The sequence below is a fragment of the Typopeltis vanoorti genome, chromosome 5 (assembly GCF_054136105.1).
Source record: "Typopeltis vanoorti isolate ZY-2024b chromosome 5, IOZ_Tvanoo_1.0, whole genome shotgun sequence".
Classification (NCBI taxonomy): Eukaryota; Metazoa; Arthropoda; class Arachnida; order Uropygi; family Thelyphonidae; genus Typopeltis; species Typopeltis vanoorti.
The window spans coordinates 145298018-145321218 of NC_143553.1; the positions used below are offsets into that span (position 1 = coordinate 145298018).

The following is a 23201-nucleotide window of genomic DNA, read 5'->3' on the forward strand; positions in this document are numbered from 1 at the left end:
GAAGAGCCAGAACCTTTGACAGCATAAAAATAAACTTTGCATTTCCGTGTATGTATATGTGTTATATATACTGTATTTTGCAAGTTAATATAAAAATAACTTAATATTAAAGTAAATCTTGTTTATTCTTGGTCGTGTGTTCCCCTATCTCTCTTTATTATGTGTTAAAATGACACCGTTTAACGTTTGCCATTTAACGCTTTGTCTTCTAGGAATGCATCCTGAACATTAATTACAGTATTACTGTACTTTGAAAAACTATTAAATTAAATGAAACAACTATTGATAGAACAGTGGTTGAAAATATGCAAGAGGAATGCAATCAGAAGTACATATCAGTGTTTGAAGTAGAAAATATCATTGAAAGTCTGAAATGTGGAAAGGTAATTGGAGTAGTGATATATAGGAGTTGAATGCACTGACTGTGGCAAGAGAGTGGGGTTGTCAGTTGGAAGCATAATATTTGAAATTTGAGAAGCAAAGAGGGAATATGGAGTATACAGTTGGTGGAAATGTTTTGAGAGAAGTGAAAGAGATGAGAAATCTGGGAATGATTGTGGACAAGGACCTAAAATTTTGGAAGCATATTGCTAAAATAGTGAAGATCTGTGTCCTCTGCATCATATCTATAGCCCTATGGGTTATAGATATGATGCAGAGGACACAGATGTGTAGAAGAAAGGATGTTATAGTTCTATTTGTGCAAGTCTTTGATTAGGACCTATATGGATCATTGTACACAGATCTGGTCACGTGGTTTTCAAAAAGAAGGAAGGAAAGAATTGTATTGGAAAGGATCAAAAAATGATTGACTAAGGTAGTTTTTTCTGGTCTCTGGAATGTTAAGTATGGAGACAGATTAAGAAAATACAATTTGCAGAAACTGGTAGATAAGGAGAAGGAAGATGAACATGATTGAGACATAACTTGCTAAGAGATTATTACCAAATCAATGTGGAAGAGGTTTTACATAGAATGGGGGAAGATCAGAGAGAACAAGAGGTCATCTCTGTGAGCTCATTGTCTCATATTAGTCTCATTGTCCAATTCCCATTTCAGATATTTGCCCACATCAATCTACTTGATATTGCCTGCCATTCAAGAAGATTATCCTCATATTTAGTGTTCAATATTATAGATACTCCTTTTTTCCTTATTGATATTTCCTGAATATAACATTTTGCATTTGCTGCTTAAATAAGATCTTGCTTGTTTTTTTGTCTTTGTTTCAGTAACACCTATTATGTCAATCTGATACTTACCTAATTCTTCTGCTAGTTCCATTTCTTTTCCATTGATGTTTCTTATGTTGATGGTGTCATTCTTGGTCTCTGCTGATGTTGATTGGGGTTTGTTAGAGGTCAAAAAATTCTTACAGTAGTGGTTTTTAAAGTGTGGGATTGTGACATCAGGCTTCAAATGAATCTTATATTTACTAAATAAAAATTCTAAAAAGTTTAAAATATGTAATTTGAAAATTAGTTATAAGCTATTCAAAACACTTATTTATTTATTTTTTTGCTATATAGTTATATATAGGTTATATATTTGCTATATATAACCTTTTGAATTTTTGGTTCAGCTATAAGTAGCTAGTTGTCAATTTTTCCATTATATCTAATGAAATTACATTCTATACATTATCAGTGAGAAAATATACTATTAAATTTATACTGTTGAAATATCCACAAGAATAAGAACAGTTAATTATACTCTTGTAATTAATCTTATTTTTACTATTTTGATTTTCAGGAAGTTGTTTCCACCATCACTAAAGTTGAGCTGATAAACAGGTTGTCTGAAACAGGAGTGAGTGTTATTGAAGTTACAGGTTTTGTTTCACCAAAATGGATACCTCAGGTTAGTGATTTCCAAAAGTTTTTAATATATCAGGATTTCAAATATCTGAAATAATGCTAAAATTCAATATAAGACAGTTATTGTTTTTATCATTCAGTTTTACTGTCAAAAAAAAAAATCTAAAAGATGGCTCTACTGTGATACCCAAAAAGAATGTATAAATTTAATCTTTTGAGGTACTCGTACACTTCTTTTCCTGTGATTAAAAGTGACCAAACGAAAGTATAATTTACTAAATAAAAATAATTGAATAAATTGTTACTGTTGTTACTCTGTCCTTAACCAGAACAATAGCAATGAATTAGCCTAATTCATTTTCATTATCATCGTCATCCAATTCTTGTTATGAACCCTCAGGGAGGTGTACAGGAATAATTATGATAGTACTACATGATAAAGTTACACAATTACAAACTTCTAATAACTTTTCTCCAAATTAATCTATTATCAGTCAGAATTCCAACATTATCATATCTTATATTTCTGTCTTTTAAGGCACTTTTTGCTGTATCAATCCATCTACATCTTGGTCTTCCTCTGGGTCTTTTTCCTGCCATCCTGACTCAAAAACACTTCTTTTACTAATCTTCCCTTTTCCATTCTATTTAAGTGTACCACCTGAGATTACTGCTTCTAACATATTCTTGAATGCTAATGATGCCATCTATTCACTCCACTAATTTTTCTCAAAACTCTCGCATCAGAAGTCTCCAGTCTTTGATCAAGTGTTTTATTTCTAACCCAGCTCTCAGATCCATAAGTTAAAATTAGTTTGAACACTGTCTTGTATATAGCTCATTAGTGTTTTGACTAAATCCAGTTGAAATTTCTTTCGTATTCCATATAAATTTATTCAGTTGACTTCTTACCATGCCAGCTTTGTTAATTTTGTTGTCTATTTTCATATTTAATTTACCATCTTCACTAAAAATTGAGCCATTATATCAGATATAAGATTCAACAATGACTTCTAAGGCCGGAACAGGCCACTAGACCTAAATCCTTGATATGCATGATGATGATGACTAAAAATTGAACACGCTAACCACACCAGCCTGGTTGGCCGAGTGTTAGCGTGTCCGCTCTCCAGCAAGAGGCTGTGGGTTTAAATCCTGGCATGGACATGCATGTTTGTGATTGTCCTACAAACTTGATGTGGAAAGGGAATCTGTAACCCTACCACTTAATGTGAAAAATTTTTTTTTTACTAAAATTTGTGCCTAAATAGATGAAATGTTTTACTTGTTTTATAGGTTTGTATTCAGGATACAGTTGATGTTTTCAATGTTTCTGCCTATTTTCTTTTTTTTTATTGCTGATTTTCACACCATATTTATTATAACAATTATTCAATTTAGTCAGGGAACCTTGCAGACTTGTACTGGATTTATTCATTACAGGGAACCACTACAGGGACAGGATAATGGTGCTGGAGCATTGCTGGAATAAATGTATTAGTCATAATAAAGATTATGTTGAAAAATAAAAATAATTTTGAAATTATAAATTAATTTTTTTCATTATTAGGTCGAAAATTTTTCAGACTACCCTCGTATTCCTGACTTCATTCCTTCTAAGAGATTTCTATCATCATTCTGCCACTGCTTGTTTCATTTAGCAGTCTTTCAAAGTAATTACTCTATACATCATGAATATCTTTATTTGTGGTTTTCACCTTTATCATCTGTGATTCCTTTTACTCTTTTCCCCATTTCTAAGCTTATTTAACAGCCTCCAGAATATTTTGCCACCTTCCTGATATTTATTTTCTGTGTTCTCACCAAAGTATTCCCATGACTTTTGTTTAGCTAGTTTTACACACTGATTCACTTTCTAACATTTTTCTCTAAGAGCACAAGCTGACTTACTTGCCTAGAACTTTAGATATGCTTTCTTCTTTTCCTTCACTGCCTCTTTAACTTCCTGAGTTAAAGAGAAACATTTGTTTCATTTTTCTCTTTTAATTACAACAATATTTAGGTTAGTTTAAATTATACATACATACTTTCTTAATTTTAACTATACCTAACACATTTTTTTCCGTAGAAAGTTAACTTTTCAGAACGCAATTTTGTCGTGTGCGCAATGTATTAATGACGTAACCCCCACGTTCGGCAAGGGTTTACTGTACTGTAAAAAAAAAAAACTTGAGGGTACATATTAGGAAATGATGATGATTGCCTAGACCAAATTTTTGAATCTGCATCAGTTGGGTATTCAGTTGCTATGATGATCAGTTACTGTATTGTAATAACCAAATAATTTGTTTATCTAATGTTGCTGGATATTAAAGTAGCTCCACAGAGGCAGTAAAAGCAACCTTTTATGATTACAGATTTGTAATGCTTCATGAAGATTTGGCATTTCTGTGGTAGAAGCATCTTGCTAAATTTTATTTCATTATATTATATTCTGCCACTCTTGATTCATCACAGATCTCCTAGCCAACATTTTCTACCTCTGGGCACAAACCATGGTAAAGTTTGGAAAAACTTGCTGGAACCTCTATTTTCTGTGCAAGGCTGCCCAGAAAATATAGTCAAATTAAATGACAGGTGTTGGTGAAGGAAGTTGATGGGTTTGTTTTGAGAAGAGATTATTAATTGGCATTTGTTATGAGATTATCTCTATTAAGATATTTTTTTTTATTCCAAATGTTTATTATTAACAAGGATTCAATTCCCATTGGTGCAATGACTTTTAACTGTTTCTTCTAGAATCCAGAAAATCACTGACTCAAGACCAAATAGAAAAAATATACACATTTAAAATTACATAATTACAAAATACTGGATCTAAGGCCTTCTAAATAAATCTACACTTTAGAGATTTTCTTATTGAAAAATATTAAAATCACTCATTCTCCGACTCATTCTATTACTGGATTGTTTAACATATACTTAATCACATCTACCAGACTAAACACCTTGTTTTCACAACAACAAAATGTTCATAGTCAGTTTCTTTGTTAGGGCCTTTTCTGAAAATATAAACATTTCTTCTTCTTCTTCTTTTCCATGGGATCCTTTCTTATTACTCTTATGTACTATACAATATTATACACTGATTCACTGAAGTATAAATACTCTTACCTCTTGCAGTTCAGTTTGATGCACAATTTACTAATTTTTGTACCAGAGAAAAAACGTTTCTTCTACTACCTTCAAAAACAACAGTTGAGTTAATTCTGTCGCCCTTTTCAGTAGAAATAACAAATATATTCGACATCCTTAAGACAGATGAAACTTTCCAATCAGCGTTTCCTCGAACATTTCTTTAGAACATAATAAATTTAGTTTAATCTTTTATCCAAGTGTGAGCAAACAAAGTTTGTGCTTTAAAATATCTTCAGGACTTGGGTAAGGTAGTACAACACCAGGCAACTCATAGCAAAGGTGGCCAAGCTACTATCTCAGTGTCTCCCATAATGCAAAACCCATCTCCTTGCAGATATGTATAATGTTATGCATTAAGGGAAGGGCCACTACCCATATTGGTTTCGACCTTTATTGAAGTCTCGTCAGTGGGAGCCAGGCCCTGAAGTGGAGATACTAGGCATAAGCACTAGAGAGGTCATCTTTATCTATAGGAGTTGCCATAAGGTGTGCTACAATATTATTCTTCACTGATTCACTGAAGTATAAATACTCTTACCTCTTGCAGTTCAGTTTGATGCACAATTTACTAATTTTTGTACTGGAGGAAAAAAGTTTCTTCCACTACCTTTGAAAACAACATTTGAGCTAATTCTGTCAGTGAATCACTGAAGAATAATATTGTATACTATAAGGGTAATAAGAAAGGATCCCATGGAAAAGAAGAAGACTGGGGTAAGGTAGTATAACACCAGGCAACTCGTAGCAAAGGTGATCAAGCTGCCATCACTCCTATCTCAGTATCTCTCATAATGCAAAACCCATCTCCATGTGGATATGTATAATGTTATGCATTAAGGGAAGGGCCACTACCCATATTGGTTTCGACCTTTATTGAGGTCTCGTCAGTGGGAGCCAGGCCCTGACTATAATAGGAGTGATGGTTGCTTGGCCACCTTTGCGACGAGTTGCCTGGTGTTGTACTACCTTACAACACCAGGCCTGAAGTCCTGAAGATATTTTCAGGCACAAACTTTGTTTGCTCACACTTGGATAAAGGGTTAAACTAAATTTATTATAGTCTAACCAAGTGAAAAATAAACTTTCAACATCTTTCTCTAAATCCAGAGTAATTTAATAATAAGGTGGCACACCTTATGGCAACTCTTATAGGTAAAGATGACCTCTCCAGTGCGTCTGCCTAGTATCTCCACTTCAGGGCCTGGCTCCCACTGACGAGACCTCAATAAAGGTTGAAACTGGTATGGGTAGTGGCCCTTCCCTTAATGCATGACATTATGCATATCTGCAAGGAGATGGGTTTTGCATTATGGGAAATACTGAGATAGGAGTGATGGTAGCTTGGCCACCTTTGCTACGAGTTGCTTGGTGTTGTATACTACCTTACCCCAGTCCTGCAGATATTTTCAGGTGCAAACTTTGTTTGCTCACACTTGGATAAAGGATTAAACTAAATTTATTATAGTCTAACCAAGTGAAAAATAAACTTTCAACATTCCTTTAGAACATCGACTGCAATATCTTTTTTTATTTACTAATTACTTGTTGACAATCTCAACTCCTCCAATTTAATGACTCATAGTTTTACTATTCCTTTACGGAATCTACAATTAATATTCTTCTGTCACATAAAAGTAAATAAACTTCATAAGAACAAAATTCCTCCGGCCTGCATTCTTAAACTTCCATTAGCTCTCTCTTGTTTTTTTTTGCTACCTCAATACCGAACGCTCTATCTGTCAGCTGTCGATCACTCATCAAACTCCTCAGCAAGCATGTGCACTATATGTGAGTGGCAAGCAAGAAGTTACATTGGCTGACGTGTTGTCTCCATTAGCATAATGAGAATGGCTTTATAAAACATAACACTTAATAATTTTAAGCTACAATAAAAGGACTAAAATTAACGAAAGTAACACAGCTATCCAAATCCAGTAAGTACATAAAATTTTTTAAATGCTTTACATTTCATTTTGACAAAATAACATTAATAACGGGCACGTCACAAGTGCCGACAATACATGCTATGTAACCAAAACTAACAATGTACTAACATAAATAATTTGTAAAAAAATGTGCATAATTTTAAATTATGATTATTTTTACAGTGTCGTTGTTGCCTTAATCGAGAGATTCCAATGTACCAGGAGTGTTCTGCTGCAATGCAAAGGGCATTCAGGGAGACCATGATCTGTTACCACAAATGAGAATCATGGGCATGTGTGCTGGAGTAAGTGTCACAGTCTCTGAAACACAATCAACATTGAACAGTGGTAAAACTTGGGGTCCTTTTTGTATGTCATTCAGGTGGGTCAGTGTTTATCAGCAACAGATTACTGCATGGTGGGAATACTCTCCACGTGTGCTGGCCAGTGCCAATGAAGATGAGTCCTTCCTCCATAATATCTGGTTCTTGGATGAAGCTCATTTTTATTTAAGTGGGCACGTTAACAGGCAGACCTACAGGTTTCCTGGTTTCTCTACACCTGCAATTGTCCAAGAGAAACATCTTCACAGTGAGAAGTCACCACGTGGTGTACGATTTATGGCCATGGCATAATTGGGACTATTTCATTGAAGAGGGTGGTGTCGTGAATAGTGAATGCTACATCAAGAATGTGTTGATTCCATTCACCCAGGAATTGCATAGGATGTGTGATGCAAAACACATTCCATTTCGTGCACAGATATTCCAACAAGACAGATCAACCTGTCATGCATCACATGTTCTAGAGCCTATTTATCAGAACACTTCCCTGGGAGGCTCATTTTGAGGTTCACAGAATTCTTGTGCCCTTCACATTATCCTGATCTCACATCACTTTATGCCTTTGTTTGGGATATTTTGAAGGATTTGGTATTCCACCTTGATGAACTAAGGGATAAAATATATGAAATGTCCAGCAGGTGTCCCAACATTCTCCAAGATGACAGAAAACCTTTTCATACACTATGAAACCCATCTTGAAAGACAAGTTGCCCATTTCAAGCACATAATCTATCATTGTTAATGCTTAATTCAACCAAGATTCCACCAATACATGTGAGTGGTAAACACTGGATATGTGGATGTACATATCATCATGTGTAAACATATATTTCTTTGTTAATAAATCCGTTTACTCCTTTTTTTTTTTCACATTGTAATATATTTAGTTACTATGTTTGGTGCCACAATAAAACTTTTTATCGTGTCTTTGTGGAAGGGAACATGTTTTTCATTATGAAGAGTTCTTTCAGTTGTCTCTAATTATACTAATTGTTGCTGTATATAGTACATTGACTGTACATGTCTCTGCACTGTATTTAGTGATACAATAAAAGTACTTGGTTTTCTTGCTGCTGCAGTATAGTGGTGTGTGTGTGTTTGTGTGTGTATGTTTTGGATTTTTTTCCCTTAAGCTGTAGGAATGTTTCAGTCCATTCTTTGGAAAGAACAAACATAGTAAGCAAAAATTCATCTATTCTTGAATAGTAATGAATCCTTCAATGTATTATAAGAAGTGGAGTGCATCCATTGATCTCTAACAAAAGACCATCTTATGCAGGATATCTATTATTGATAAACAGAAGAGCTGCAGGGAACAAAAAAAAAAAAAAAAAAGTAATGAATGTAGGATTTGTTAGGTGCTAAAGGGTCAGAGCTATACAACTAAGAGGAGACCTCCACATAGCCTTTAAAGGAATGCTGATAACCGACCAGGGCTTCTGACCTAATGTTCAATCCTCGCGTTCTCGTGGCGCACATACTGATCGAACGAGGATGGCTGCAATTTGGGTTTTAGCTGACCAAATTGTATTCCTATTGGCTTAAACCAATATAGAAAATGATGGTACAACATGACAAAATATTTCATGGTGGCTAGGGCATCACCTGGTTAAACAAAGCCCCTGTTGTTTTTGCCAGGGAACCAGATGAACAGCGAAAAGTCAGCTACTGGAACAAATCTGAAAGCACACCCCAACTCAACATCACCAGAGTTAAAGATCGGTACTATCAACATAAGAAGCCTGAATGGCAAAGAAATGGAGCTGGCTGAAGAATTAGATAAGTACCAGATCGACATAATAGGGGTGACTGAAACAAAAAAAAAGACAAAGACTGGTGAGATCTTTCTGAGCAATAAAAACAAATTGTTATATTCAGGCAATGACAATCAAGGAAAAGAAGGAGTAGCCATAGTATTCAACACAAAAAAGGCTAATCTTCTTGAATGGCAAGCAGTCTCAAGTAGATTGATGTGGCCAAATATCAGAAGGCTCTACTTAGGTAGAAGCAGAAGAATTTTTTGAGGCTCTAGAGAAAGCTACTGACACAATGAAAAAGGAAAAGTTGCTCCTTGTTGGGGATCTAAATAGCAGAGTAGGAAGTGATTATCAGATATACAAAAATGTTTTGGGAAAATTTGGAGAAAAGAGCAAAGCAAATAATAATGGCAAATAACTGTTGGATTTCTTCTCAGGACATGGACTGGTTATTACTAACACCATGTTCCAACATAAAAATGTGCACAAATTCACATGGAGAGAAGATGTAAGGAGTAAGAAAATCTCATTGACTATGTTATTGTTGATAGTGATGTTCTCTCCCTGGTGCAAGACACCAGAGTGTAGAGAGGATTTGAAATTGGAAGTGATCACTATTTAGCCTTGAGCAGGATAAAATTGAATTTCATATTGAAAAGAATGACATGTAAGAAAGTTTTAAAGTGAATAAAAGTTGAGCAGCTCTCAGATGTGAACTGTATACTAAAATACACAAAGATTATTGAAGAAAAAATGAAAGAGTTTGAGAACAATAACTAAACCTTGGAGATTCAATGGCAAACCTTGAAGAAAACCCTGATTGATTCAGCCAGAGAGGCATGTGATGAGGTTGTCTCCAAGGATAGAAAAATCAGAACTCCATGGTGGACACAGGAAGTTAAAGAGGCAGTGAAGGAAAAGAAGAAAGCATATAAAAAGTTCCTGGTAAATAAGTCAACTTATGCTCTTGGAGAATACAGAGACAAATGTAAGAAAGCTAAACAAAAGTCATGGGAGGACTTTGGCAAGATCATAGAAAATAAATATCAAGAAGGTGGTAAAATATTCTGGAAGTTGTTGAAGAAGCTTAGAAAATGTAGGAAAGAGTGCTATAAAACGTGTTAGAGATGATAAAGGTGACATGAAAATTGGAGAAAAAAGATATCCTTGAAGTATGGAGTAATTACTTAGAGAAATTGCTAAATGAAACAAGCAGTGTTAGCACTGTGGTAAAAAAACACTCATCAGGCATACAGTCAGAAATACATATCCATACTTGAATTAGAAAAAGCCATCAAAGGCTTGAAATGTGGAAAGGCAGCAGGAGTAGATGATGTTCGACCAGAAATGCTGAAGTATGGTGATATAAAAGTCTCACAGTGGCTGCACTGCATAGTTCAGAAAGCCTGGACAGAGGAACGAATTCCTGATGATTGGAGTAGAGCTCTAGTAGTACCCATATATAAGAAGAGAAATAAAACTGAATGTGAGAATTACAGAGGTATATCCCTACTGAGTGTTCCAGGCAAGATTTATGCAAGTATACTTGAGAAACGGTTGAGAAGAATTGTGGAAGAAAAGCTTGGTGAAGAACAAGCTGGACTCAGGCCAAATAGAGGCTGTCAGGATCAAATCTTCACTTTATGACAAATAGTGGGGAAACCTTGGGAATATAACGAATATCTGTATTTAAGTTTTGTCGATTTGGAAAAGGCATATGACTAGGTGCCAAGAGAGAATCTATTCAATACGCTACAGTTATATGGTGTCAATGGGACATTATATCAAGCAATACTTAGCCTTTATTTGAGTTGCAAGTCAGCAGTTAGAACCGAAGGAAGTACAGGAAGATGATTTAATGTTAAATCTGGTGTGAGACAAGGATGTACATTATCCCCTCTGTTATTCATTATCTATATGGATCACATCATGAAGGAAAGTGGTATTAAACATGATATCAGAATTGGAGATGTTAATATCAGCTCTTTGCTTTATGCGGATGATGTTATACTTCTAAATAAATCCTCTCCAAGTTTGCAAGATTCCCTGGCTAAATTGAATGACTGTTGTAATAGATATGATATTAAGGTTAGCAATAAAAAGACAAAGAAAATGGAAATAGGTAGAATCAGTGAAAATGTCAACTGTGTTTTGAACGGAGAACCTGTGGAACAAGCAAAACATTTCAGCTACTTAGGCACGATTTTTATTGAAGATAGTAAATTAAATATGGAAATAGACAAAAGAATCAACAAAGCTGGCATGGTAGGAAGTCAATTGAATAAATTCATATGGATTAAGAGAGAAATTAGTCGGAACACTAAATTAGCTGTATACAAGACAGTGTTCAAACCAGTTTTAACTTATAGATCAGAGAGCTGGGTCAGAAGTAGAACACTTGACCAAAGACTAGAGACCGCAGATATGAGAGTCCTGAGAAAGCTTAGATGCGTGAACAGATGGCATCAATGGCAATATCATATGAAAAACGAGGATATTAGGAAAGAATTTGACATTGTCAGTAACCAGGAATGCATTAGCAGAGCTAATCTCAAGTGGTATGGGTCACTTAAACAGAACAGGCAAGGAAAGATTAGCAAAACAAGTGTTCTCTTCCAGGTTGGCAGGAAAACGTCCCATAGGAAGACCAAGATATAGGTGGATTGATACGGTACAAAGTGCCTTAGACGATAGAAATGTAAGATCTGATAATGTTGGAGACTTGACAAGTGACAGACTGATTTGGAGGAAAATTGTAGATTAGAAGTTAGTAATGATGTAAATTTTTCATGTAATACTTTCTTATCCTACACCCTTTGAGGGTACATGTCAGGAATTTGATGATGATGTAGGATTTGTGAAAGGGTGGATAATTCTGATGATTGGAAATTATTTGTGATCACACCACACACACATATAAATAAATAGAAAATTCCTAGAAAACCACTTTTCCTACGAAGCATAGATGAATCATCTGATGAACATGATTAGTTCATTGCATTAGCCTCTCCCTGTCATTATTTACTGAGCTTCCAATGTATGCAGCTGCTATTTATTATTGTTGTGTCCCCCTTTCTTAAATTTTATTGATATATGTACTATACGTTGGGTCCTTTCTATGGAGTAACGTGGTACCTCTAAATCACCAAGGAATTGCCTCAGGGTCGAGCCAAAACCAGCGTGGCAAAGTCTTTGAAATCTCACTTCTCTTAAAGCATTAGGAATGTTTTTATTTTTATGCTGCACCACCTAAGCTATTAGATTAAGTTAAACATTTCTTAATCATGAAGTGATCTCAAAGGTGTACTATAATGACTACTGATTTGGAATCGTGACCTATAACATAATCTGTTTTCTCCTGCTTAGATTCGTGTCTTTTTGCAAGTGGTGCATCGGATTCTAATACTCAAGACACTCGGATTAAAGATAGCAAAGGTTTATTTGACACATTAATACAATTTACAATACAAAGAAACTCAATCCAAAACTTCAATGTTAATCAGAAAAGATTATAGGTATGCTTATTAAGTATGGACATCAAGAAGCAACATCAGTGTGTTATTTCACATTAATCTTCATTTCATATCACATTACTCAGACTAAACCTTCTTAATACTTTCAAAAACATACACATTAGTTTAACCGTATAGGAGTTACCTCACTATGCGTTCTGATATTAAGGTACTACAGTCCTGTCTTAATTATATGAAAGTCCTCAATTTCCCTTAATCTCATTTATAACATCTTAATTTTCTTATACACATTATATAGACAAAGAATTTTCAATGTTACCGTACACACTGGTTCTTCATACTTGTTCTCTCAACTTCTGACTGCCGTTCTCTGATCGATCTCCCTTCCGATTCATTTCGTCAGTGCTATGGCATGAATTTCTGTGGTCAAAGGTAAGTCCACACGATCTCAAATCAAAGGGTCAAAGCTGTATAACTGAGAGGAGACCTCCACATAGCCTAAGAATGCGTAGAACCGACCAGGGCTTCTGACCTAATGTCCAGTCCTCGCTTTCTCGTGGTGCACCCTGTTGGGTATCTACCTAGATACTGAACAAACACAGATGGACTGGCAATTTGGGATTTAGCCGACCAAATTGTAATTCTTATTGGCTTAAACCAAATTACAAAATTATGGTAAAATATGACAAAATTTCATGCCGGCTGGGGGCGTCACCTGGTTAAACAAGGCCCCTGTTGTTTTTGCCAGGGAACCAGGTGAACAGCGAAAAGTCAGCTACTGGAACAAATCTGAAAGCACACCCCAACTCAACATCACCAGAGTTAAAGATCGGTACTATCAACGTAAGAAGCCTGAATGGCAAAGAAATGGAGCTGGCTGAAGAATTAGATAAGTACCAGATCGACATAATAGGGGTGACTGAAACAAAAAAAAGACAGACTGGTGAGATCTTTCTGAGCAATAAATACAAAATGTTATATTCAGGCAATGACAATCAAGGAAAAGAAGGAGTAGCCATTGTATTCAACACTAAATACGAGGCTAATCTTCTTGAATGGCAGGTAGTCTCAAGTAGAGTGATGTGGGCAAATATCAGAATGGAGAACTGGACAATGAGACTTATTTGTGCCTATGGTCCCACAGAAGGTTCTAGTAAGGTAGAAGTGGAGGAATTTTTTGATGCTTTAGAAAAAGCAACTGACACAATAAAAAAGGAAAAGTTGGTCCTTGTTGTGGATCTGAATAGCAGAGTAGGAAATGATTGTCAGCCATATTAAAATTTTTTGGGAAAATTTGGAGAAAAGAGCAAAGCTAATAATAAAGGCAAATATTTGTTGGATTTCTGCTCAGGACACAGACTGGTTATTACTAACACCATGTTCCAACATAAAAATGTACACAAATTCACAAGGAGAGAAGAGGCAAGAAATAAGAAAAGTCTCATTGACTGTTATTGTTGATAGTGATGTTTTCTCTCTTGTGCAGGACACCAGAGTGTACAGAGTATTTGAAGGAAGTGATCACTATTTAGTTTTGAGTAGGATAAAATTGAATTTCATATTGAAAAGAATAACGTGTAAGAGAGTTTTAAAGGGAATAAAAGTTGAGCAGCTCTCAGATATGAACTGTAGACTAAAATACACAAAGATTATTGAAGAAAAAATGAAAGCGTTTGAGAACAGGAAACAAATTTTAGAGATACAGTGGCAAGCCTTGAAGAAAACCTTGATTGATTCAGCCAGAGAGGCATGTGGTGAGGTTGTCTGCAAGGATAGAAAAATCAGAACACCATGGTGGACACAGAAAGTTAGAGGCAGTGAAGGAAAAGAAGAAAGCATATCAAAAGTTCCTGGGAAATAAGTCGGCTTGTGCTCTTAGAGAATACAGAGACAAATGTAAGAAAGCTAAACACTGTAAAACTAGCTAAAAAAAGTCATTGGATGACTTTGGCAAGAACATAGAAAATAAATATCAAGAAGGTGGCAAAATATTTTGGAGGTTGTTGAAGAAGCTCAGAAATGGCGAAGTATGGAGTAATTACTTAGAGAAATTGCTAAATGAAACAAGCAGTGATGACAGCACAGTGGTAAAAAACACTCAACAGGCATACAGTCAGGAATTCGTATCCATACTTGAAGTAGAAAAAGCCATCAAAGGCTTAAAATGTGGAAAGGCTGCAGGAGTAGATGATATTTGACCAGAAATGCTGAAGTATGGTGGTATAAAAGTCTTACAGTGGCTGCACTGCATAGTTCAGAAGGCCTGGATAGAGGAACGAATTACCGATAATTGGAGTAGAGCTCTCATAGTACCCATATATAAAAAGGGAAATAAACCTGAATGTGAGAATTACAGAAGTATTTCCCTACTGAGTGTTCCTGGTAAGATATATGCAAGTATACTTGAGAAACGGTTGAGAAAAATTGTGGAAGAAAACCTTGGTGAAGAACAAGCTGGATTCAGGCCAAATAGAGGCTGTCAGGATCAGATCATTACTTTACGACAAATAGTTGAGAAAGCATGGGAATATAACAAAGATCTGTATTTAAGTTTTGTCGATCTGGAAAAGTCATATGATAAGGTGCCAAGAGCGAAGCTATTCAATACGCTACAGTTATATGGTGTCAATGGGGCATTATATCAAGCAATACTTAGTCTTTATTTATGTTGTAAGTCAGCAGTTAGAATTGAAGGAAGTACAGGAAGATGATTTAATGTTAAATCTGATGTGAGACAAGGATGTACATTATTCCCTCTGTTATTCATATTCTATATGGATCACATTATGAAGGAAATTGGTATTAAACATGATATCAGAATTGGAGATGTTAATGTCAGCTCTTTGCTTTATGCGGACGATTGTTATACTTATCAATAAATCTGCTACGAGTCTGCAAGATTCCTTGACTAAATTGAATAACTGTTCTAATAGATATGGTATGAAGGTCAGCAATAAAAAGACAGACAATGAAAATAGACAGAATCGTTGAAAATGTCAACTGCATTGTGAACAGAGAACTTGTGGAACAAGTAAAACATTTCACCTACTTAGGCACGATTTTTAGTGAAAATGGTAAATTAAATATGGAAATAGTCAACAGAATCAATAAAGCTGGTATAGTTGGAAGTCAATTGAATAAATTCATATGGAATAAGAGAGAAATTAGTCGAAACACTAAATTAGCTATATACAAGACAGTGTTCAAACCAGTTTTAACTTATGGATCTGAGAGCTGGGTCAGAAGTAAAACACTTGACCAAAGACTAGAGACTGCAGATATGAGAGTCCTGAGAAAGATTAGAGGCATGAACAGATGGCATCAATGGCAATATCATATGAAAAACGAGGATATTAGGAAAGAATTTGACATTGTCAGTAACCAGGAATGCATTAGCAGAGCTAATCTCAGGTGGTATGGTCATTTAAACAGAATGAGTGAGGAAAGATTGGCAAAACAAGTGTTCTCTGCCAGGTTGGCAGCAAAACGACCCAGAGGAAGACCAAGATATAGGTGAATTAATATGGTACAAAATGCTTTAGACGAAGAAATATAAGATCTGATAATATTGGAGTCTTGACAAGTAACAGACTGATTTGGAGTTAAATTGTAGATAGGAAGTTAGTAATGATGTAAATTTTTCATGTTGTATTATCATATCCTGTACACCCCTTGAGGGTACATGGCAGGAATTTGATGATGATGTTAATTTACATATTCATCTGTTTGTAATTCAAACATACCAACAAGTAATCTCCTTTATCATTGTTTTCTTACATATCCTGAACAAATGTATTCCATTTCTCCTTCTACACAAATTTGGTTACAGTAGAAGAACTTGTCATAATGTAGTGTGTCTGCCAATGGAAATTGTAGTAGAGCAAGATGCATTCTCTTACCCACCAGAAGGTGAAGGTTTTGTTGGAAGTTTTTTGCATGTCTTAGCATGAATATGCTAATAAGCAGTTCACATTCCTACATGGTAATAGCAAGCCACATTTACTGATTTGATGAGTATTACACTAAAATCACATATGCTAATACTCAGTAATTCAAGATTGTTAATCTTTGTTCAAATCTGTGGCATGCTAATACTGCTAAAATTCATTTTATTATGTATTAATTTTACTAAATAGCACAAAATTAAATCAATCAAATCAAAATTCAACTTTAAAAATCGAGATCCTCAGCTTGTGTGCTGTCTTCTGTCTGCCAGCTATAATTTTTTTTGTAATAAAACGTATTTATCTTGAAAGTTTATTTTTCACTTGGTTAGAGTATAATAAATTTACTTTAATCCTTTATCCAAGTGTGAGCAAACAAAGTTTACACCTGAAAGTATCTTCAGGACTGGTGTTGTACCACCTTACCCCAGTCCTGAAGATACTTTCAGGTGCAAACTTTGTTTGCTCACACTTGGATAAAGGATTAAACTAAATTTATTATATATTTATCTTTTTCCCTATATTTACTGAATATAAGGAAAAATATCTAAATTATATATGTATAATGAAAGTTTTGTTTTTAGATGGCAGATCATAAAGAGGTGTTTGAAAAAATTATTAAGAAACCAGAAATTAGTTATCCTGTTTTAGTTCCAAATCTTAAAGGACTTGAAGCTGCTGTAAGTAAATTTCTTTGTTTATTGATATCCATAGTGTCTGTTTTATTTTAATTATTAGAAATTTATTAATCTAATTTAGTACATAGACAATAATCACCCATTTCAGAAACCAAGTTATTAAGGCACAGTATGTTTGTTCTATTGAGAATTTCATATAACAAGAATTCAATGCATTAAAGATAACACAATTCTTTAGGGTTCTTTTCCTTCCAAAAATACACAGAGATCAAAAGAATATCAATATCCATCCAGGCGATTTTCCATTTCTTGTTCCTTTCTGGCTGATTTCTAATTCTTCTTTAGTTACTTCCTTTTCAGTTTCATTAAATGTTTGCCAGTTATCTTTTTATAAAATATTTATCTGTCCATAGTTCTGTAGAAATTTAGAAATTCTAATTTCAATTCAGTGTTTAATTTTACACTTTCTTTAGTGTGTGTACTTAAATGTTTCAAAATCTCATACATTAGGTCTTATTTTATATAAATCATGTTTTAAATTACAATCAAATTTGTTCCATGATTCTCTGTCTTTTTCTGACTTCTCTTTTAGCTATGGCTCTTATATTCTATTTAATCTTCTAATCTTTTACTGCTTAACCATTTATGATATGTTTCTTTTCTGATTTTGATTATTTCTTTGATTGTATCGTCCCATATCTTCAATTTTTTCTTTTTATTGAATTTTTTGGTCTTTCCTAAGTTCAGTATTTGCATTAGTATCATTTTTATATTCAGCCATTCTATTTCTATTTCTTCATTTCGTTTTATTTTATTTAAATATTGGTCAATTCTTTGTTCAAATAGCCATTGTATATTTGTGTAATTTAATAATCTAGTTTTATAAAAGAAGTTTTAAATTTTCTTCCTGTTCTTGTTATCTGTAGCCATTTAGGTGGTAATCTTCATTTTATTTTAATGAGGAAGTGGTCACTACTTATTTCATATCTTCTGTGGACTCTAACATCTAAAGAAAACTTTGTCTTTTCATTTAAGATAAAGTAATCTAATATTGATTTCTATTCTCTTGCTGCCGAAGTATATTTATGTATGTCTTTATGTTTATAGAAAGAATTCATTATTTTAAGATTATTATAAACTGCAAAATTGATCAATTTTTTTACCATTCCTGTTTAGAGTATATTCTCCATATATTCTTATGTTATTAATTTTCGTGTTTCCAATTCTTGCATTTAAGTCTCCTGCTAATATTACATAATCATTTTTATTTATTTTATTATATATATTTTATAATTGACTATAAAATTCATTATTATCATCTTCTCTTCCTTCTTCTGGGGCATATTAGCCAATTATTGTTAAATCTATTTTTATTTTAGCTTCTATTATTTGTTCATTCCATAATTTATAATATTTTAACTGTTTTGAAAGGAAATTATGAATCCAAATAATAACACTTGCATTTGCTCTTTATTCTCTGTTGACTCCACCATATATTACATTAAAATTTTCAGTTCTCATGGTTCCTTTTATTTATTTTTTTTTGTTTTAGTGATTACTGCTATTTGAAAATTTCTTTCATTTAACTGTTTCTTTCAGGGGACCCTGTAACCTCTAGAGAGTGCATCCTTAAAAAGTTGATGATTTTTAATAATGCAGTATGATTATTAGTGAGAGGAGTTATGAAATATATAAAGCACAGGCCAGAAAAGTAATGAGTATTTTGAGGAAAGCTAAATCAGCATATGAAAAGAAATTGGCCATGCAGGCTAAAGACAATCCAAAAGAATTTTATCATTATGCCACAAGTAAAAGAAAGAATGAATGTGGAAGAATAACTTTCTTGAATGCTGATGGTACTCGAGTGTCAGAAGCTAATGAGATTGTTCAGTTAACGAGTGCTCACTTTGCTAATATATATCAACCAGGTGTATGTAACATGGTGCACAGTGATACTGCTACATTGGATGAAGAGTTAGAGGATGATCATGAAGCGGTTAAAGAGTTGTTGCATAACCTGGATAAGAATTTATCTATAGGGACAAATAGAATATCATCCTGTTTGCTAAAGGAATGTTCAACTGAATTGGCTATGCCTTTCACACATGGGTTTACTAAAGGAAGGTCATGTTTTAGCAATTTGCTCATATTTTATAACAATGTTATGGCTGAGTTGGATAAAGAGAATGAATACACTATGATAATGTTGGATTTTTCTAAGACATTTGATAGGATACCACATGAAAGGCTGTTGCATAAACTGGAGAATATGGGATTGGAATATAAACTATTGACTTGGAACAGGGGATGATTGACAGACAGATATCAAAAAGTGGTATACGGTGGGTGTGAATCTTCCAGATTTAAGGTGACCAGTGGTGTACCTTAGGGTTCAGTCCTTGGGCCATTATTGTTCAATCTATATGTTAATGACATCAGGAAGGATCAAACAATTGCACATCTGAGTGTGCAATTGTTTGCTGATGATGTGAAGATAGGCAGGGCAATCAAGAATGTTACTGATATTCAGCAATTACAAAATGATTTGAATAGACTGGAAATTTGGGCAAATGAAAATGGCCATCAGTTTAATGTTAGTAAGCGTAAAGTTATGCACTTTGGCGTGATTAGAGTTCCAGCAGCATATTATATTAGCGGGGTTATGCTACAAGAAACTGAAGAGGCAAGGGATCTTGACATATTGGTAGATAGGAATTTAAAGTTCAGAGGTCACATAGCTGAAATTGCAAATAAAACTCTGAGGATAATTGCAATGTTGAAGCGAACCTTGACATGTAAGGATAAGGAAGTCATCTTGTTTCTTTATAAGGCTTTGATAAGACCACACCTGGATTATTGTGCACAGATTTGGTCTCCCGGGTTCCAAGGGGGATAAAGAAGCTGTGGAAAAGGTGCAAAGAAGAGTTACACAGATTATATCTGGATATGGGATTTAGATTATGAGGATAGATCTCAAGTATGTGGATTGTAGACTCTGGTTAACAGGAGAAAGAGGGGTGATATGACAGAGGTCTATAAACTTTTGAATGGGTGTTATTGGATATCAACTGATGAAATTTTTCGTTATATGGAAGGTGTGGAGAGAACACAAGGGCATCCATGGAAGTTAAATTTATTTGCAATCAAGAAAGGAGTAAGAGCTAGATTTTTCTTCCAGAGAGCAGTGGGTGAGTGGAATAATTTACTCTTAGGGGTAGTGAGTGCATCTAGTGTGAATGAATTTAAGGGAGGGTATGATAGCTGGTTTGGGTGATTTATAGCCTCCCTCGATGAGTCCTTGACTACTTGGAAGTCTCAGATAATAATAATAATTCCTATTTTTGTTCTATTCTTGATAATCCGTATGGTAATTACAAAATATGTGTTCATTAGTATAGAAAAGGATTTACCTACATGCCCCACTTCTCAAGTAAAAAGAAATTATCCTGAATGAATATTATCATCATTGTCATTTTTGACTCTCATTCTGTGTCATCTTTTTACACCCTTTTTTTCTCTTTTGCTGGTATCTATCCTGCATTATGGAAATTATCAGAATTCAACCTATTTCTAAAAAGGGCAACAAATCTATATTCTCAAACTACCACCAGTTTCTCTTACTGCATTTTTCCCCAAAGTAATGGAAAGAGTTATCTAAACTCAACTGTTATGCTATCTTGAAGATTCTCAGCTAATAAATGACAGCCAGTTTGGTTTTTGTCACTGTTGATCAACAGGTGATCTACTTATGTTGCCCACATCTGGACAAATGCCATGGGAAAAGTTTGGTGAGTCCCAAGTGGTTGCCTTCAATATCTCTAAGGCTTTTGATTGGATCTGGCACAAAAGCCTGTTAAGTAAACTCCCATTGCTTTGTCTTCCCCCCTAACTTCAGCAGTTGGACTGCCAGCTTTCTGACTGGATGCTCACTTCAGGTAATGGCAGATGTTCCTTATCTTCTAAGTATATAACAAGGGGTCCTACAAGGTTCTGTTCTCTCATCCACCATATTCCTTATATATAAATGACTTACTCCAGCAGACCACCTACCAATACATAATTTTGCTGACAGCAGCACATCGCATTTCTCCCTTTCATTTGATAAATCTGCTAATTGACAAATCATCACAATCTCCAGAATCTTAACCATTACTACCTTAAATACAGATCTCCAAAACATTCATCAGTGGTGTTTGGATAATCTTGTCAATTTCAATATAAGCAAAACATATCACTGTCTTATTTCACACAAAAAAAGTCTTCTCCAGCTTTACTTTTGACAACACCTAAATCCCCATGCATGAAGAAATTTGTCTTCTTGGGATTACACTAACCTCTGGCACAAATATATTACAAATATTGCCTCTTCTGCCTCCAAAAAATTAGGTTTTCTTTTTAGGTAGAGGTGTTACTTTAACTTCAAACAACTTCTAACTTAAAATCACAAATCTGTCTGACCACTGAATATTGCTCCCATATCTGGGGGTGGTGCCTCTAAGAGCTCCCTGAAGATAATGGACTCTGTACCGAAAAGGGCAGTCAGACTGATCAGTGATCCCCCTCATTCACTAATACACTTCGCTCACGTTCACATAGGTACTTAGTTTCCTCTGTTTGCATCTTCTACAAATACTGCTACTCTCAGTCAAATCAGTTCAAAAGCATACACCAACTAAACAACACTCCCTCACAGTGCATCTCTAAACTCACAGAACAAATTTTTCCTTCTCTTTATTCATCCCTTCCACTGCTGCCTCTGGAACAGCTTGCCATCTTATGTGTTTCTCAAAGTATATAATCCACAGCTTTTCAAAATAAATACGAACAAGTTCCTTCTTGCCCATCCGAGGTACTAGTGTACTATAGGTTGATCAAATTCTCATGAATGGGTCCCCTCCCCCAAATCAAATTCCTAACATGTACCCTTAGGGTAGGACAGGACATTATGATAATATCACATAAAAAGTTACATTTTTATTAAGATCCTATTGACAGTTTTCCTCTAAATTATTATTTTATTTCAAGACTCCAATATTATCAGATCTTATATTTCTGTCTTCTAAGGTACTTTTTACTTTATCAATCCACCTAGATTTTGTTCTTACTCAAGGTCTTTCTTCTGCCATAATCATTTCTGTATACATACACTCCTTTGTTCCAGGAGCCACTAAGCTTGCTATAATGGTAACTTCAACTATAAAAAAATAATACTAAGAATATGAAACAGTCTTTTCATCTGTATTCTTGCTCCTTAAAGTCAACACATTGTTAAAAATGCAATCCTGTTTTTTCCTAACTAACCATTATATAGAATTTGATTATTATTAATCTATATTTATGTCTTTTAGTTAAAATACATACATCTTGGGTGAGAAAAGGAGTTACCAGCATTTTATTCAAATTATGAATATCATGTACTCTTTGTATTTTGCCATCATCAAATTCCTGATATACTCTAAAGTGATATACAGGATATTATGATAGTAATAATTTACGCTTTTCATTTTAAATTTTCAAATTAGTCACATCTGTTAGGAATCCAACTACATCACTAAGTTCTTGGTTTTCCTCTGGGTGTTTTTCTTGGCATCAAACACTTGTTTTGCTGAATGTTCATATTAAATTCCTAATATTTATTTTAATATGATTCTACCATTATTGCCATCTGCTAATTTTGCTCAAACTCTGTGGGCTCTAGTCTTTGAACCACTACTTTGTTTGACCTAGTTCTCAGATCCATTAGTTAAAACTAGTTTGATGCTGTCTTGTGTATAGCTACTTTAGTGTTTTGAATAATTTCTCTCTTATTTCATATAAATTTATTCATTTGATTTCTCATATGTTAGTTTTGCTTATTCTCTTATTCTGATATCTGTTTGAATATATTATGTTATAGCACCCTTAAGCACATCCAGTCCAAGTCTCCAGTGTTCTTATACTAAATTGCATAAACAGCTGTAATAAATTTGACATGAAAATCAGCAATAAAAAGACCAAAAACTATGAAAATAGGCAGAACCTAGAAAACTCCAGGTTTATTCTTAGTAGAGAACCTATAGCACAAGTAAAGCATTCAGCTATTTTGGCACCGTTTTTAGTGAAGATGCCGAATTAAATTTGAAAATAGATAGCAGAATAAGCAGA

The 23201-nt window shown here is 34.4% G+C and overlaps 1 protein-coding gene across 2 annotated transcripts in view; it reads left to right on the top strand.

The window, feature by feature from the left end:
* Hmgcl (hydroxymethylglutaryl-CoA lyase) overlaps positions 1–23201 on the top strand; it is a 145900-nt gene that overhangs the window by 41092 nt on the left and 81607 nt on the right. For both annotated transcript variants that reach the window (XM_090392814.1, XM_090392815.1), the window contains exons 3-4: positions 1753–1860; positions 17004–17099. In XM_090392814.1, the coding sequence (XP_090248940.1) occupies positions 1753–1860; positions 17004–17099 (204 nt within the window). The remainder of the gene's footprint in view (positions 1–1752; positions 1861–17003; positions 17100–23201) is intronic.